An 18,192-nucleotide genomic window follows, 5' to 3' on the forward strand; every position below is an offset into this window, starting at 1 on the left:
CGCGGCGTGCAGCATCCAATCATCCTTGACCTCTGGGCGGAGCCTCAACTGACCGCCTGACTACATGGTCATGTGCAACGAGTTGACTGAAAACAAAACAAGAAGAGAGGAAGCTTTTTGAGAGTATAGTAATGCATTTGAAGTGGTCTGCCGCTACACAAAGAAAGTCTAATCGTAATGAAAGTTTAGGGGAAAGGCCTCAGATCTTTTAGGGGATTTAATGATTGGTTAGAAAAACTTTCCTAATCATTTAACTGGCAAGCCTCAGTAGATATCTGCCCTACTTTTTATTATCTGGGGAAAAAAAAATATTCGAGCACATGATCACGTCATATGTTTGTCATATGACTGCTATTTCACTACACCCACGCATATTTTTTATAGCTGGGTTGATCTCACCGGTTGTGCTGATTTTACAGGTGTCATGGAAGTAATCAAAACATGTCAGCATATTATGATATAACGCGATTTTATATGCAATGCTAATAGAAAATAAACCTGATACACACGCGCTTGCACTATTTCTCATTGGTAAATTCCCATCTGCATCTTCTTAAGTAATGATAGCGATTCTCGATCTTTAAGCAAGCATACTGAGAAATTATGAATTACACATGATGTACACCTCATAATGCTAGATTTAGATGACAAAAACCTCTCTGTCCTGGAACTAAGATCACCGTGAAACCTTTGATGGGCCTACCAAATGTGCGTTTTATCTGGGAAATAATTACACCAGTATTAAAATTCTTTTACTAATTTTAGAATTCACTGTAAATTATTCTGCAGGTGTACACATCTGATGACAGCCACACACTCAAGCTTGTTCCTCAAAAAATCCCCTCAAAATTTTAATACATTTTCATATATGATCTGATTCCTATTAACAGAAACTCCGTGATAGCCTAACCCAGATAACACATGTACGTCTGCAAGATGTCTGTTAAAGATCACATCATCTGGAAAGCATCTGCTGTGTACAAACATCTGATGGACATCTTTGAGATGTCAGTATTACATACATTCTAAATCATAAACATCTTATAGACATTTTTTAATGTTATTTAGAAACATCCTATATACGTATTGCAGGAGCAAACACTGTAAAAAATACCTCTGGCAGATGTGCTATCACACCAGGAAAGTTTTTTTGGCCTTTTGGATTTTATTGTGATAGGAAAGATCATAGATGACAGGAAGCGAAGTGGGAGAGAGAGAGAAGGGGGCGGGATCCAGAAAGGTCCTCAGCCGGATTCGAACTCGGGACGCTCGTAGCGCAACGGCGCGCTGCCGACAAGGCTATTGGCGCCGACAGGGAAGTGGTTTTTAACAAGAAAATTTAATGTAGCTTATTTTGCTCAAGAAAAGCTATATAGCGGATTACTTACAAAACCTGACTAATAATTTGAAAATGAACAGTTTATATTAACTTTTGTTACGTTTTTTTTTTTTTTAACAATCGAGGACACATTTGTGACCCTGGATAACAAAACCAGTCATAAGGGTACATTTGTCTGATCTGAGATCTGAGTAAATAAGCTTTCCATTGATGTGTGGTTTGTTAGGATATGACAATATTTGGCCAAGATACATCTACTTGAAAATCCAGAGTCTGAGGGTGCAAAAATAAATAAATAAATAAATAAATAAATAAAAAATAATTAGGAAAATCGCCTTTGAAGTTGTCTAAATGAAGTTTAGCAATGCATATTACTAATCAAAATATTAACTTTTATATAACTTTAATAATAACTTTTAATAAATAACTTTTGATATATTTAAGGTAGGAAATTTACAAAATATCTTCATGGAACATGATCTTTACGTAATGTCCTAATGATTTTTGGCATAAAAGAAACCCATACAATGTACTGTTGGCTATTGCTACAAATATACAGGTCACATTTTCAAAACTCATCACTCAGTTCTCCTTACCAAATTTCTGCTTGGCAAAGCAGATCCCAAGACACTTCCCAAAATGCAAACACTACCAAATCATTTCATGTCTACATGTCTCAAATCAAGTCATTCCTCCATAACAATTGCAATGTTTGTCACCCAAAAAAACACTTTTTCACATACATAACCATTCATGAAAGTTTCATGGCATTCATAACTATTTGAATGTCCATTAGGCTAATATGGTTACATATAAAAATCATAAAGAAAACTTTAATCCACAATCAGGACTTGTTTGTAGTTTGTTATCTTATGACATTACTGAGGAAATTCAGTTTTTTCCTTTTAACTGTCACTGTCAATATGAGAATACCTGAGTGTAAAAGGACACCAGTTAAACAGGTTTTGCACACTGTGAAATGTAATGTTTTCCCAAAAAGCTCTTTATTTTTATCTATTTTAAGACATCAGCTTTATTTAGTGCTTTTCTTTATCCTAAAGACATGGTATTGATATACAGATTATGCCAGTGATCACAGCCAAAGCAATTAATCAGTATAAAAACATTAGTGATTGGCAAACGCAGCCATTTCCTTGTTAACCACCCACTGGTTTGTGCCATCTCATGGCTATTTTAAAGGGCTGCAACCTTCGTCCCAAAATCACATGAATATGACTTCATGTCCAAGATACACCTCAATTCATGTTTCACATAAAAGAATATCATCAGTCACTTGGCAGCAGGACTAAATAATATTTATGCATTGTCTTTATTTGTCCTGTAAATGAAAAACAATATAACAAAATGTAAATACAATAATAAATATTCAAAGCCAAATCTTTTTACAGACACATTTATATATTCATACATAACTACACGTGGTTAAACACCACTTCTGTCCTCAAGCTAAAGAAAAAAAACTGTCAAAATGGCAGAAAAGAATGTCGATGATTTCGCATTTTGCATTCCAAAGGCAATGGTAACCATGGCAATTCAAACCGTGGAGGAATAAATAACGTGTGATTTTAGAAAGTAGTGCACAGCTGCAAATCAAAAACAAAACAAATCATAGTGCAAAGTTAAAGTTTCTCATAACACCTCTCTGTTTTCAAATGGATCCTCAACAAAATATAATAACAAGGATGAAGAGTAAGGATGTATCAGAAGCACCTGCTTCCGTTTTATCATCGTCATCATCATCCTCAACGTGATCAATCTGTCTGTCTTGGCAGCTAGTAAAACACAGTCTGTCACATGATTCACTGCATGTCCAGGGCAGCACTGTGCACCTGACTCAATTTGGCAGAAATACAAAATAAAACTTAATTATAGCTGTAATAAAAAACTCTTCTCTGCGTGCACATCAAGCTCGGTTGTAGTGTTCCCTGTGAGTTTGCATGTGTGTACAGACAGCCGATGAGATGCATAGAACCCAAAAACAGAATGAGACTGCAGCTGCTCGTAAAGGAGAGAAAAAGAGAGAGAGAAGAGTTTACAGGAGCTGATCTCTCATGCAGCATATCTGAGGAACACAGAGCAAGGCAGCTTTCTGTCCAGATTCGAGCAAGTGTGCTTCTTGCAGCATGTGTGAGTGTGTACGTTCTCCATTTGCACGATTCCCTGGCTTCCTGCGCCCTGATCAGCAGCTGGAAGTGTGAGTGTGGCCTCATTCTTCCTTTGGGCTGACATTAGACGGGTGCATCCTCACACTTCTGCCCCTAGTTCAATCACTCCAGTTTCTATAATGGGAACCAGTTTATCATCCACCTGGACCAGCAGGATCGTCTTATCAATGTGAGACCGACTAACCGGATCACGACTGCAAGGCACCCAACGATGAACCACCTATGGAGAGAGTGAGAGTAGTGGGAAATTAGGATAGTAAGGAAAAAAATGCTTAAAGGAGAAGTCCACTTCCAAAACAACAATTTACAAATAATTTACTCACCCCGTTGTCATCCAAGATGTTCATGTCTTTCTGTCTACAGTGAAGAAGTTATGGTTTCTGAGGAAAGCATTTCAGGATTTTTCTCTGTATAATGGACTTCATTGGTGCCCCGATTTTGAACTTCCAAAATATAGTTTAAATGCAGCTTCAAAGGGCTCTAAACAATCCCAGCCAAGGAAGAAGTGTCTTATCTAGCGAAACGATTGGTCATTTTTTTCGGAATATAAAAAATTGTATACTTTTTAAACACAAAAGCTCATGTAGCACTAGCTCTGGGATCCACGACACTACGTACTATTGAATCATGTCGAAAGGTCATGCGGGACATAGGCGGAACTACAGACCCAGTGTTTACAAAGCGAACGCGCAAAGGATGTGCAAGTAAGTCAAACGCTGTTTACAAACAAAAAGGTACAACGATGTCAGACGATTCCGAAGTTGTAGGAGAGTTTTGCCATACTCTACCTTTTTGAGCCAGAGTACACAGATGATGAACTTAGACGTGATTCGTAGCGTCGTGGACACACATCCTAGAACTACACAAGATTTTGTGCTTAAAGTATACAAATTTTTATTTTTCGAAAAAAAAAATGACAGATCGTTTTCTGTAGCTAAGACCCTTCTTCCTCGGCTGGGATCGTTTAGAGCCCTTTGAAGCTGCATTTAAACTACATTTTGGAAGTTCAGAATCAGGGCACCAATGAAGTCCATTATATGGAGAAAAATCCTAAAATGTTTTCCTCAAAAAACATTATTTCTTTACGACTGAAAGGCATGAACATCTTGGTTGAGAAGGGGGTGAGTAAATTACTTGTAAATTGTTGTTCTGAAAGTGGAGTTTCCCTTTAACTGCCATTTAATAATTTTGTAAAAGGTCCAAAATGTGGTCCGAAAATATGCTTGAATTCTTTTAGAAAAAATCTGTATTTTTTTTTTCATTTCCATGTGAACTATGACTTACACAGTAAGGTTCACAATAAAAATAATTAAAATGGAGTCTTTTTTTTGTTTATTTGGTTCATTTTGCATTAAGGTAATGGGAATTTAGCAAAATATGCTTAATTACCATTTAAGGGTCCTAAAGATTCCTAAATTTCTTTTTTTCCTTTTTGATTTAGGTGTAAAATATGTGACTCTGGACCACAAATCCAGTTTTAAATTGCACAGGTATATTTGTAGCAACAGCCAACAATACATTGTATGGGTCAAAATTATTGATTATTCTTCTATGCCAAAAATCATTAGGATATCAAGTAAAGATCATGTTCCATGAAAATATTTTGTGAAAGTGTCTACCATAAATATATCAAAACTTATTTTTTGATTAGTAGTATGCATTGCTTAGAACTTCATTTAGACAACTTTAAAGGTGATTTTACCAATGTTTAGATTTTTTTTTTTTTTTTACAGATTCTAGATTTTCAGATAATTGCATCTCAGCCAAATATTGTCCTATCCTAACAAACCATACATCATTGGAAAGCTTATTCATTCAGATTGTATGAATTATGTTGTATAAATTTTAATTAAAAAAAATTGACCCTTATGATTGACCTTTATGGTTTTGTGGTCCAGGGTCACATACAACCTGGATAGTGGACACATGCTTTGACACCTGTCCTTTGGATCTGGGATCAGGAAAACTACAGAAACATCTGATGACATCCTAAATCACTCCTGGGGGACCCATACAGAAATGTACTATATGACATATATTGCCCTGTATCAAGAGCGATATTGCCAAATATGATACCTATAAAGGCATAAATAAAATTCAACAAATACATTCTCTGGGTAGATGAAGGTACAAGTTTATCTGTAAAATATGAACACATCCTTATATCTATATGATGATTTTTATATGGTATTATGTAGCAACCATGTGTGTCAATAATATGTTTTTCTTTATATATGCAGCTTTATTAAAACAACATACAGTATACATACAAAACTCTGTGTTTAAATGCATTTAAAATATTTATTGAAAAACACACCGCTGTTCAAAAGTTTGGGATCAGTGAGATTTGTAATGAAGTTTCTTATGCTTATTAAGGCGGTATCTATTTGATTAAAATATGGGAAGAAAACTTTAATTGTGTGAAAAATTACTGCAATTTAAAATAACAGTTTTCTATTTTAATATACTTTAAAACATAATTTATTCCTGTGCAGCAATCATTACTCCAGTCTTCAGTATCACATGACCCTTCAGAAATCATTCTAATTTATAATCAATGTTGGAAACAGGTGTGCTTTTTAATACTTTTTGGCACCTGTGATACTTTTTCAAGATTTTTTGATAAATAAAAAGTTAATCTACAATGGACAAAATAGAAATTTTGTGTTACAATATACACACCTGTATAGGCCAGATATATATATATATATATATATATATATATATTAATATATCAAATTGTTCCAATTTCTTTTCACTTCATATGACTACATTTCATATATGGAAATGTTGGAAAATTACATTACATTTGCATATGGGGACTATGCGTTTTATACTTTTTAAAAACATTTTTATGTAGCTTTAATTTATTTGTACTAATTTTTGCACTCCAATTTAAAATAATTTTTAGTTAGAAGCCAAGACAGCATTTTAACATTTAACATTCTCTTTTACAGGAATACCATGACGCATGTGTGTGCAAGAAATTGTTGTTTGTTGATTTTTTTTTTTTTGGCACACAAAAAGTATTCTCATAGCTTCATCAAAAATATCTTAATTTGTTTTCTCAAGATGAACAAAGGTTTTACAGGTTTGGAACGACATGAGGGTGAATTATTAATGACAGAATTTTCATTTTTGGGTGAGCTATCCCTTTAACCATAACAACACTGGTGTGTGATATACTCACGTGACCCTCCATGCCTTCTAGGGGACTCCACTCCCTCCAGAAATTACGTCCAGATCTCAGTCTCATGCTCTCATCTGGCCACACCAGCTCCTTCCTCTTGGGATGATTCATTACATCCAACACCTGACTCACATCCACAATCTACACACAAAAGATGGATTCACTTCATTATAACAACAAATTTCACACAATTAAAGGGCCAAATACAAGAAGGCCAGATGCTCACCTGCACCCTGTAGGAGATGTCGTCCCTTCTCAGACAGGAGAGTGAAGGATTGTGATGATGATGGTGGATGTAGTGAAGATGATGGTGGGGGTGAGGATGGCTGTCCGTCCCCAGCCCTAAGGCTTCGTTTCCCAGCAGGCTGGCAAGAGTGTGGGCGTGTCGTTTGCAGGGCGGGATGGAGTGGGCTGAGAGGGAGCTGGAGGGGCCGGGCGGGTCGGGGTTGGCGGCTGAGGCGTTGGTGCCCAACCGGAGTTGAAGGGAGGTGGGCAGCGTGCGGAGAGAGAGCTGGCTGCTGGAGGAACGTCTGCAGGGCTCCAGACCTGTCACAGACGTGCGGAGTGAAGACTGGCGGCTGCTGCTGTGACGATACGAGGACGACTGACTGACGACAGACGCACGAGCAGGAGACTGACGAACCAAACCAGATTGGACAGACTGAGAACTCTGACTCGTACCTGAAGAGAGAGAGAGAGAGAGAGAGAGAGAGAGAGAGAGAGAGAGTAGGTTACTCTCTTTCTTATCCATCTATCCATCTATCTATCCATCTATCTATCTATCTATCTATCCATCCATCCATCCATTCATTTCATTCTCTTTTTATCTATCCATCCATCTATCTATCCATCAGTCCATCCTTCCATCTGCTTGTCTATCTTTTTATCTATCATCCATCCATCCATCAGTCCATCATCAATCCATTTATTTATAATTTTATCTATTAATACATACAAACATCAATCAAACAGTCCATCCATCCATCTCTTTCTTTGTACCCATCCATTAGTCTGATTATCTGTTTTTTACCCATCCATCCATTCATCTATCATTTTATCTATCCATCCATCCATCCATCCATTAGTCTATTCATCCATCCATCAATCCATGTTTATCTATCTTTTTTACCCATCAATCTATCAGTCTATCCATCATCCACTCCATCTATCTATATTTTTATCCATTCATCTATCCATCTATATTTTTATCCATCCACCAGTCTATCATCAATCTATTTATTTATCAGTCCATCCATCTGTTTATTTACCTTTTTATCTATCCATCCATTTATTTATTATTTTATCCATCCATCCATCTATCAGTCTATCCATCCATCCATTCATCCATGTTTATCCATCTTTTTATCCATCCATCCTTCTATCAATCCATCAGTCTATCAATCCATTTATTTATCTATCAGTTCATCCATCCATCTGCTTATCTATCTTTTTATCCATCTATCATCCATCTGTTCATCTATTTTTTTACCCATCAATCTATCAGTCATCCATCCATCCATCCATCTTTTTTATCCATCCATCCATCCATCATCAATCCATTTATTTATCTATCAGTCCATTTGATCTATCTTTTTATCCATCCATCATCCATCTATTTATGTTAATTCATCCATCTGCATATTTTTTTATCCATTTATCCATCCATCCATCCAATCAGTCTATCCATCAATGTTTATCTTTTATCCATCAATCAACAGTCTATCCGTCATCCATCCATCCACCCATCCATCTATCTATACTTTCATCCATCCATCCATTTATTTATCTATCAGTCCATCCATCCATCTGCTTATCAATCTTTTTATCCATCCATCCATCCATCCATTTTTATTTATAATTTTATATATCCATCCATTTTTACATATATTCATCTATCAGTCTATCCACCCATCTGTTTATCTATCTTTTTATCCATCAGTCTATCATCAATCCATTTATTTACAGTGGGTAAAATAAGCATTCCTTTTCACTTAAGTTGTGTGTAATTAAACGGAATGACATGGGGAAAGAAGTATTGAACTACTGAAATTTATTTAATACTTTGTACAAAAGCCTTTGTTGGTAATGACAGCTTCAAGAAGCCTCTTGTATGGAGAAACTAGTCTGTGGGCCTCTTCTATGAACTCTGATCTCTTCTTATTTTCTATTGAATTCAAGTCAGGTGATTGGCTGGGCCATCCTAGCAGCTTTATTTTCTTTTTCTGAAACCAACTGAGAGTTTCCTTGGCTGTGTTTGGGATCACTGTCATGCTGAAATGTCCACCCTTGTTTCATCTTCATCATCCTGGTACTGTAGGTGTTGGGACTGAACTAGCTAATATTAATTTTCACTGACAAAGGGCAGGACTGCCTTCTAATTACTGACAGATTTCAGCTGATGTCTTGGCTTTCCATGCCTTTTTGCACCTCCCTTTCTTCATGCGTTCACTACTTTGTCATTTCATTGTGTCATTCCATTTTATTACACATAACTTAATTTATGAACTTATTTGTTTTGTTTTCTTGTATGTATGGATTACTTGGGTTGTTATGTATGGGATTTACTGAGAAAAATGGTGACGTGTTCAATACTTATTTTACCCGCTGTATCTATCAGTTCATCCATCCGTCTGTTTATCTATCTTCTTATCTATCCATTTATCATTTTATTTATTTATCCATCCACCCATTCATACATTCATCTACATGTCTGACCAACAAGATTTAAATTATGCCACAATCATTCCAGCTTTTCACAATGCTTTGTCATGCTTGTTATGATGACCTTTCTAATTTCATTCTGCTCTTGCAGATGCTGTGCCAATAAACATATATTATACCAATAAAATGTCTTGTTAAACCTAAAAACTCTGACAAAGGATCTGCAAATATTAACCAGGTAAGGCCTCATTACAACAACAAAAAAAAAATCATGAAATGCAAAGTACACAGTAAATATGTCTGTGTTCAACCAGTAAGTGATGTCTAAGCACTGAGTGCGTGTTTACCCAGAGAATGAGGTGTGTAAGCGTGTAGCGCTGTGGGTCCTGAGCTGTGCTGGGAATCACTCGCCCCTGTCCCAGAATTCCCAGAATTCCCACTGCCACACGACAAGCCACCTGCATCACAATCTTCGACATTCCCACCACTGTTACAGCCAGCGCCACAGCCCTTACGCAGTCTGCAGTAAGAGAGGTGAGTGCCGTTATTATAGCAATCTAAACATGTCCATTCTTGTTTAATTTAACCACACACACAAACCTGTGCCATGTATTGACGATAAAGTTTCGTATGTTGGCAATGCTGATTGGTCCTCCCAGTATGTGTCCCAGCTGAGGGTGTGTATTACAGTAAGATGTTGTCAGGGGTGACACATAGATGGGGTAACCGATTGGCTGGTCACATGAAGAGTTGATCATGTTGCGTAGTGCTTGCTTGGCATTCTGGATGCTTCCACGCTCCGGGTTTCGATTCCGCAGAAACACCAGTTCCTGCTGCTGTCCCGCCCACAGGCCGCGCACACACTCCTTATTCACCTGAGAATGTGCAGACATGGAAAATCATTTGTCTTTTTCCTGTCAGTCTACTTCCTTCCATTCTATCCTGTCTTTTTGTCCTTGCTCACCTTTATGACCCTGAAGCTGAGGTAGCGTCTATTAAGCATGATGATCTTGTATTCGTTGGTCCCCTCGTCCAACACGTGTCTGAGGGCGAGCAGAGAGGGAGAGTTGGACAGGACGGCACTGCGCCAGGCCGGGTCACCCTCGTGAGCGATCACCAGTGTTTGCTCGTGTGAAGAGATCGCCTCAAACAACACTGATGATTCCTCATACTCATCAGGGGAGGTGAAGTGATCCTGCAGAAAGAGTTCAAATATGACCCAAAAGCACAAAATAATACACATTTGATGAGACATAAAGAACAGATGACATTAATATTTGTCTCACCTGGTGCAGTTTTAGTGACATGCGAATTCCAGGGACAACCACCTTCCTCAGCAGTTCCATGTCTGTAAAGATCCATTCATCTCTTACAGATGAGATCCGAAAATCTCCCTTAAACAAGGCATGCAGCCCATACAGGAAAGACTCCAAATTACTGTAAAAACACAAACACACACCATCAGAACAAACAAACGGCAAAAATGTGTTCATAACAGGCTTCTTGGAAAAGCTCCAGCACAGTACAGGATTTTTGCTCCCCCACCTGGACATATGGTGTGATGCAGTTCCCAGAGCTCTCCTTCCCAAAACACACAGACCATAACACAACAAAACCAACGGAGAGTCTTTCTCACTGTCCAGTGGCTGAAGGAAATAGAGAAACAGACAGCAGGTAGGTTAAAAGTTTGTTTTAAAACACTGCCATTCAAAAGTTTGGGGTCAGTGCAATTTTTTAAAATGTATTTTTTGAAAGAAATTGATACTTTTATTCAGCAAGGATGCATTCAATTTATCAAAAGTGACAGGAGACATTTATTACAAAACTAATAATATTAAAAACATTAAAAAAAATGCAGTTTCACTTAAATTTCTAAAGATAAAAGGATCCTTAAACAATATATCATGATTTCCACAAAAATATTAAGCAGAAAAAAATGTTTTAAATACTTGTAACAGTAATAAATGCCTCTTGAGCAGCATATTAGAATAATTTCTGAAGGATCACGTGACACTGGGACTTGAGTAATGATGCTGAATTTAGTTTTGTTATCACATGAATTAAAAGAGAAAACAGGAATTTTAAATTGCAAAATATTTTTTTACAATATTGCCCGGTGAGCTACTGGCGCTACCTGTTGCTATTTTTACCACAACACAACTTGGAAAATAAAATACTGATATGATGACCACAGCCACTGAAAGACATTACAGGTGGTGATGGATACAAGCGTGGGCTTAAAACAAATGCCATGTTGTTGTTTTTTTCCCACAAGGAATCTAAACGCCACTGGATATCAAGTGAAATCTGCGCTGTTTACATCCTGCCAGGATGGCATCTAGCGTTTCTTGTTTCTGCCATTTATAAGCTCTTTCAGTAGCTGCTAAAAGCTAAAAAAGCATCAGGGCTAAAGATGCAGGTCTTTAGAAAGTTTAATTTGTCCACAGGCATCCTCCCATTCTTTTCTCCTCTTCTTATCGCTAGGAAGCCGTGAAGACTTACATCGCTTCTCTTGTTGACCTTCGACTGAAAATTACAACCGCAAGCCACACAATGTGGCATCGTATCAGTATTTTATTTTCCAAGTTGTGTTGCGGTAAAAATAGCAACAGGTAGCATCAGTAGCTCACCGAGTGCAACCATTTGACGTCATCCAAATAATGGCCATTGTCCAAAATACGTATAAAACGTAAATCTTTCATGAGTTTCCTACAACATATTTATGTTATATTAAGCCATACAAGTCTTAATACCAGGGGTTACTTTTATTATTACTTTATTATTATTACTTTACCTTCTCTCTCCGTGAGTTGCAGTACTGGATCCAGCTGAGGTAGACAGAGCAGAAACTGTCTCTGGAGATTCCAGCCAGTCTGTGGTCATAGTCTTCATCAATATTAGGGTTAAAAGTCGGATCCAGGTCCACATAGTTTCGCTCTCCGCAGCTCTTCAAGCCCTCCAGAAGGGCTTCATTTGCCAGCCACTCCTCCAGTTTAGGAGATGCAATGACATAGTAAATGATGCCCTACAAACATACAAACACAATGAATAATAAACTATTTTAAATAATTTCAGGAGATTATTGTTTTTGTTTTAAACTTGCCAAGCCCATTATCAACAGAGCAGTTCAGTACAGGATCAGAAAACTTGTCTGCTGACCTTAACGTAGTAGGTGGTGAGGATTCTCCGCAGATCAAACACCTGCAGCATAGACGCGGCACTGTTATCGGTGATGCTGTAGCCCTCCAGGGCGTATTTAGTGACCAGAACCTCCCACGCCAACCAGCGCTGCCCGAATGCAGCGTTAAAGGACAGCAGATGGGGTAGATGACCAGGCTCACAGCAACAACAGCTTTCATCTTCTTCAACTCCCTCTGTTATCGCCTCCACCTCCCTCTGCTGGCAATACGTCCCTGAGATAGAGAGAGGAGAAAAAATGAGAAAGAATCTTTTAAACAGACTCATTTAATCCTTTCAAAATTAACAACAAAATATTATATGATTCCTAGAAGTAAAAAGGGCTGTTTTAGCTACATTATAATGCAATTCATGTGTAATTTAAATGTAATTCATTCCTATGATAGCAAAGATGAATTTTCAGCACTCATTACTCAAGTCTTAAGTGTCACATGATCCTTCAGAAACCATTCTATTATGATGTACAGCTCGAGAAACATTTCTTATTAATATCAATGTTGAAAACAGTACTGTTTAATATTTTATGTGGTAATCATGATACATTTTTAGGATTCTTTGATAAACAGGCAGTTCAAAAGAACAATTTTTTAAAATAGAAACTTTTGTAACACTATAATGCCCAGCCGATTGCTGGGATCAATTTAACGCATCTAGAACGAATAAAAGTATGACATTTTGACACCAAACATTTAAATGGTATAGTATAACTAATTGATTTAGTGTTTGTTTCTCTTTCAATTTTCGTCTCTACTCTCTCTAAGAATTCCATTGTATTTTTTTCCCAAATTGTTTTATTTTTTCCAAATTCTGTTTTTTTTGTTGTTGTTGTTGTTTTGTTTTGTTTTTCAGATTTCATTTTTCTGGATTCCGTTTTAATGGTTAAATTAAAAAATATTAAACAAAAAGCATGTCTTCAAGCGCTTCAGTATGTGTGTAGTAAACAAAACCGCACGTTTGCAACATTCATTCCCACAGAGACTAACAGCACATGCAGAAATTGTATTTAAACAGTATTTTTGCGACTTAATATTCGCAGACACTAGACCATATCACATTTTGATTCAAGTGTGCTGACCTACTTTTGATTTATTCATTTAAAATTTGGAAAATTCCGTGACATTCCGAATTATACAGTAAATTCCGTTTTTATAACTGGATTCTGCAATTCCGTCCTGAAATCATAGAGCCCTACTCACCTCTAAACTCTAGTCCTCTGAGCTGGAAAGTGATGAGGCCGTTGCCGATCTCAACAAGGTGAACGAGAGCGTTGAGGTAATCAGATGCCAGGATGAAGCAGTCTCCGGTGCTGTAGTTTCCCCAGCGGCCCAGCTGCAGATCTCCACACAGAGAATGCTGCAGGGAACGTGTCAAGTGCTCATAGAAGATGGAGTTCAGGTTATTATCATCTGAACCTGACAACATGAGAGATGAGATATCAAAGGTTTAGAGATGTCAAACAAATCAGCATGTATAAGAGACTAAATCACAAATGATTTAACATTTACAACAGAAAATGTATGTAGCTGTACCTGGGTTTCTGTCAAGCTGCGAAGCAAGTCTAGTGTTGGAGTGATCGACTCTCTTAGTACTGAAACACAAAAATTAAATTAACAATCTTAGAAATGTTTTGTGGGCTGGATAAAAAAAGTACTGATACATTTACTGATATTCACGAGTGTCTTACTTGTATTCTCTCTCCCAGAAGCGCACAGGTCGTACGTAGGAGCTGATGAAAATGGCACTGCCAAGAAAAGGGTTTAATGGAGTGGAGAACACAGCAGACACAATGGCCTGTACGAACAACATGGCAGAGTCTGAAGGGGACCGAGTCAAGGAAGAACAGCAAGAATCACAAAGACACCTGAGTTCGACAAAGCCTATGAAATATGTGTAATCTGAAATATGATGTGTGTTAAGGATACGTGGCACTGCAAACGGCTGGGCGAAGGCATGGAAGGCAGAGCCCCACGTAATCTGCCAGGGTGCGATGTAGGTATAAACAAACTTCAGCTTATAAAAGAGCTCCCATAACTACAAAACACAACACATCACACAGTTATATAATACAGACTTTGCACAGCATCTGAAAAACAACAAACCGTTCATTTGTGATGGATAATGTAACAGAACCAGACGGGCAGTATCATCTTAAAGAGTTGGTTTTGTGGTACTGACAAATAAAATAAAATAAAATAAAATAGACGCAGAGGGATGTTGTAGTATCTGAAGGGTTTATTTTGTGTTACTAACTGCATGGTATGCCACCTAATACAGATGAAAATAATAAAATGAAATGATATAAAGTTAAATAAAAAAAATAATAAAATAAAATAAAAGAAGCAGAGGGATGTTGTAGTATCTGAAGGGTTTATTTTTCATTACTAACTTCATGGTATGCCACTTAATACAGACGAAAATAATAAAATGAAATGAAATAAATAGATAAATAACTAAATAATAAAAATAAAATAAAATAAAATAAAATAAGCAGAGGGATGTTGTTTATTTTGTGTTACTATCTTTATGGTATGCCACTTAATACAGATGAAAATAATGAAATGAAATGAATAAATAAATAGATAAATAAATAAATAAATAATTAAAACGAAGCAGAGGGATGTTGTAGTATCTGAAGGGTTTATTTTGCATTACTAACTTCATGGTATGCCACTTAATACAGATGAAAATAATAAAATAAAAATTTTATGAAATTAAAAACAAACAAACAAACAAACAAGTAAATAAATAAATAAATAAATAAATAAATAAATGAAGCAGAGGGATGTTGTAGTATCTGAAGGGTTTATTTTATATTACTAACTTCATGGTATGCCACTTAATACAGATGAAAATAATAAAATAAAATTAAAATAATAATAAAAATTAAATAATAAAATAAAATAAAATAAAATATGTAAGAGATGAAGGGTTCGTGTGAAGGGGTTAATTATGTGGGAATGACTGACTTCACATGCTTAATACAGCATTTTACAAAATAAATAAATAATAATAAAATAAAAATAAAAAATTATTTGAATTATAGAGTATAAAATGAATGCAGAGTGATATTGAAACATTCAATTAGAAATTTGATTGCCTGGGATAATGGTTTAGTGGCCATCATTCATAAATATTTGACCAATCTTATTAATCTACCAATTACTATTGTATGCTAGCATACAATAATTCACAGAATCATTCAAGTGTCTTAAATTTGTGTCTGGAATGATTTGGACATAAATTAGTGAATTAGTACAATATCTCAATTATGCAACTTTGTACTTCATTAGAACACATCACCTATATCAGATCCCTGAAAAAATAAAAGGTCAAGACAAAAATCGATGCTATAGGAATGAGGGCTGACCTTGCTGAAAAGGATGGACATAACGAAAAGATCCAGCAGCAGCGTCTCGGAGAACTGCCGGTAATCAAATGTGAAAAACAGGACCGTGAAGAGGACAGTGACATATTGATATGTCGGACTACTGAAGGAAGAACGCAGCAGCTTCAGCCCAGCGATAGTTATCACAAGAGCTCCGACCCTGAAAGAGAGAAAGAATTAATTGACCGCTTGTAAATGATAGTGCAGAGCAACGTTTAGCTAATACACAACGATCAGTTGCAGACAGTCAATTAGTTAGTCAATAAAAAAAAACAACAACCGCAACACTGAGTAAAAGGACATACAAGATGGTGAGATAGAAGAGTTATACTGACTCTGTGTTAAGTTTCTTGGGGCTGGCGAGCTCCTGTGCGCTGCCACTCAGCTCATTAAGCACAATGAGTGGATAGAGGATGTTTTTCTCCACAAACAGCAGCCACACATGTGTACGCTCAAACCACATGACATGGGCGGCACCTGCACACAGAAAACACAAACACTCTTCAGTGCTTTAGAGTTCCAGCAGAACAAGAGTGTTATCTTTACATAACTTAAATTTGCAACACCTGCAGTGTGACTTACCCCGGATCTCAAACTGATAGTACTCCCTGGTTTTGAGCAGCGGGTGTGAGAAACAGTACCAGGGTAACTGCTTCCTCATCTGTGGCAACAGGTAGTGAGTTAACAGCCCTACTGCCCCGACCAGACCGTACAGAACATAGCTCAAAAAAGGCTAGAAAAGAAGAAAGAGGGACAAGAACAGTCAAGAACTGCCTATTTATTCATGTTTGGATATTTCACTATAGTATTATTTGGATAATTATTACAATTTAAAATAACTGTTTTCTATTTTAATATATTTTTAAATATAATTTATTTCTGTGATGGCAAAGCTGAGCTTTCAGCAGTCTTTACTCCAGTCTTTAGTGTCACATGATCACATGATTTATTTTGTCAAAATCGAGTTATTCACATATTCTTATTCTGTAACAAATTATTTACCTGATGTGATGTTTCTTTTGTGAGCTATGTACATTTTGGGCCTTTTTTTAGAAAACAAAAATGGTTCTATCTACGGAAGTCTATGGAATGCATAAACTTTGAAGCTCAATATCTCAAAAGTGCTCAGAGCGCAGATAGAACCTTATAATTCTAAGGCAACTGGCCTTAGAGTGGTTACACACTCATGTGACGTTACTGTGCTATGTGGTCACGAAAATGTATTGTTTGCACACGTTTTTAAGCATTGCGGTTTAAAAAAAAAGTGATTTTAGCCCGTTGAATTGTATTGACCTGAGTAATTTTTGACGCTTTATAGGCCTTGAACAGTTAAATACATAGTTGTAATGTGTCAAAATGCCCATCTTTGCAAGTATCCTCAAAGACCCAGTAATTGGGTCTTAACTGAAAGCAAACAGTTGAGAAAGAAAACACATGTGTAACAGTATATTGGATCTGGGCAGCTCTTAAATTGACAGCAGTCTAATATTCCTGCTGTCATTCATGTTAATCAAACAACAAAAGAGAAAAATCTCTCACTTCTCTTGACTAAATCACTTTTGCAGCTTTAATTAGAAAAATATATATATTTGATTGACACTGTGAAGAATATGTAGTGTTTTATACATTTGATTAGTTTGTAAAATGTATGTAACATTTCTTATTTATTTGTGACCCTGGACCACAAAACCAGTCTTAAGTAGCACAGGTATATTTGTAACAATAGCCAAAAATACATTGTATGGATCAAAATTATCTATTTTTCTTTTATGCCAAAAATCATTAGGATATTGAGTAAAGATCATGTTCCATGAGGATATTTTGTAAATTTCCTACCATAAACATATCAAAAATTAATTTTTGATCAGTAATATGCATTGCTAAGAACTTCATTTGAACAACTTTAAAGGCGATTTTTACAATATTTTTTTTCACCTTCAGATTCCAGATTTTTAAATAGTTGTATCTTGGCCAAATAGTCATATCCTAACAAACCATGCATCAACGGAAAGCTTATTTATTCAGCTTTCAGACAATGTAAAAATCTCAGTTTAAAAAAAAACTGACCCTTAATGACTAGTTTTGTGGTCCAGGGTCACATTTGTTCTACTGTAATTTTTGTCCTGTTGCTTGTAATTAGTTTCTTTTTCTTATTTAATTGCTTAATCGCTGACTGTTTACTTGTCTTCAGTGAGCTTGATTTATTTATTTATTTATTTATTTATTTTAATTT

General features: G+C 36.4%; 2 protein-coding genes across 4 annotated transcripts in view; one reads left to right on the forward strand and one right to left on the reverse strand.

Moving 5' to 3' along the window:
* Positions 1-18,192, forward strand: part of gmfb (glia maturation factor, beta) — a 373,066-nt gene that overhangs the window by 43,881 nt on the left and 310,993 nt on the right. The window lies entirely within an intron of this gene.
* The window catches only part of pcnx1 (pecanex 1), a 43,742-nt gene continuing 28,200 nt past the window's right edge, over positions 2,651-18,192 (reverse strand). For all 3 annotated transcript variants that reach the window (XM_051126919.1, XM_051126920.1, XM_051126918.1), the window contains exons 20-36: positions 16,542-16,692; positions 16,295-16,436; positions 15,942-16,119; positions 14,497-14,605; positions 14,259-14,388; positions 14,104-14,162; positions 13,771-13,986; positions 12,536-12,789; positions 12,171-12,401; positions 10,922-11,022; positions 10,663-10,813; positions 10,341-10,571; positions 9,977-10,251; positions 9,724-9,896; positions 6,942-7,396; positions 6,716-6,856; positions 2,651-3,745 (exon numbers count right to left, since the gene is read on the reverse strand). In XM_051126919.1, coding sequence (XP_050982876.1) covers positions 3,605-3,745; positions 6,716-6,856; positions 6,942-7,396; positions 9,724-9,896; positions 9,977-10,251; positions 10,341-10,571; positions 10,663-10,813; positions 10,922-11,022; positions 12,171-12,401; positions 12,536-12,789; positions 13,771-13,986; positions 14,104-14,162; positions 14,259-14,388; positions 14,497-14,605; positions 15,942-16,119; positions 16,295-16,436; positions 16,542-16,692 — 3,138 coding nt within the window. In that variant the 3' untranslated portion in view covers positions 2,651-3,604. The remainder of the gene's footprint in view (positions 3,746-6,715; positions 6,857-6,941; positions 7,397-9,723; positions 9,897-9,976; positions 10,252-10,340; positions 10,572-10,662; positions 10,814-10,921; positions 11,023-12,170; positions 12,402-12,535; positions 12,790-13,770; positions 13,987-14,103; positions 14,163-14,258; positions 14,389-14,496; positions 14,606-15,941; positions 16,120-16,294; positions 16,437-16,541; positions 16,693-18,192) is intronic.

The sequence above is a fragment of the Labeo rohita genome, chromosome 13, assembly GCF_022985175.1.
Source record: "Labeo rohita strain BAU-BD-2019 chromosome 13, IGBB_LRoh.1.0, whole genome shotgun sequence".
Lineage (NCBI taxonomy): Eukaryota > Metazoa > Chordata > Actinopteri > Cypriniformes > Cyprinidae > Labeo > Labeo rohita.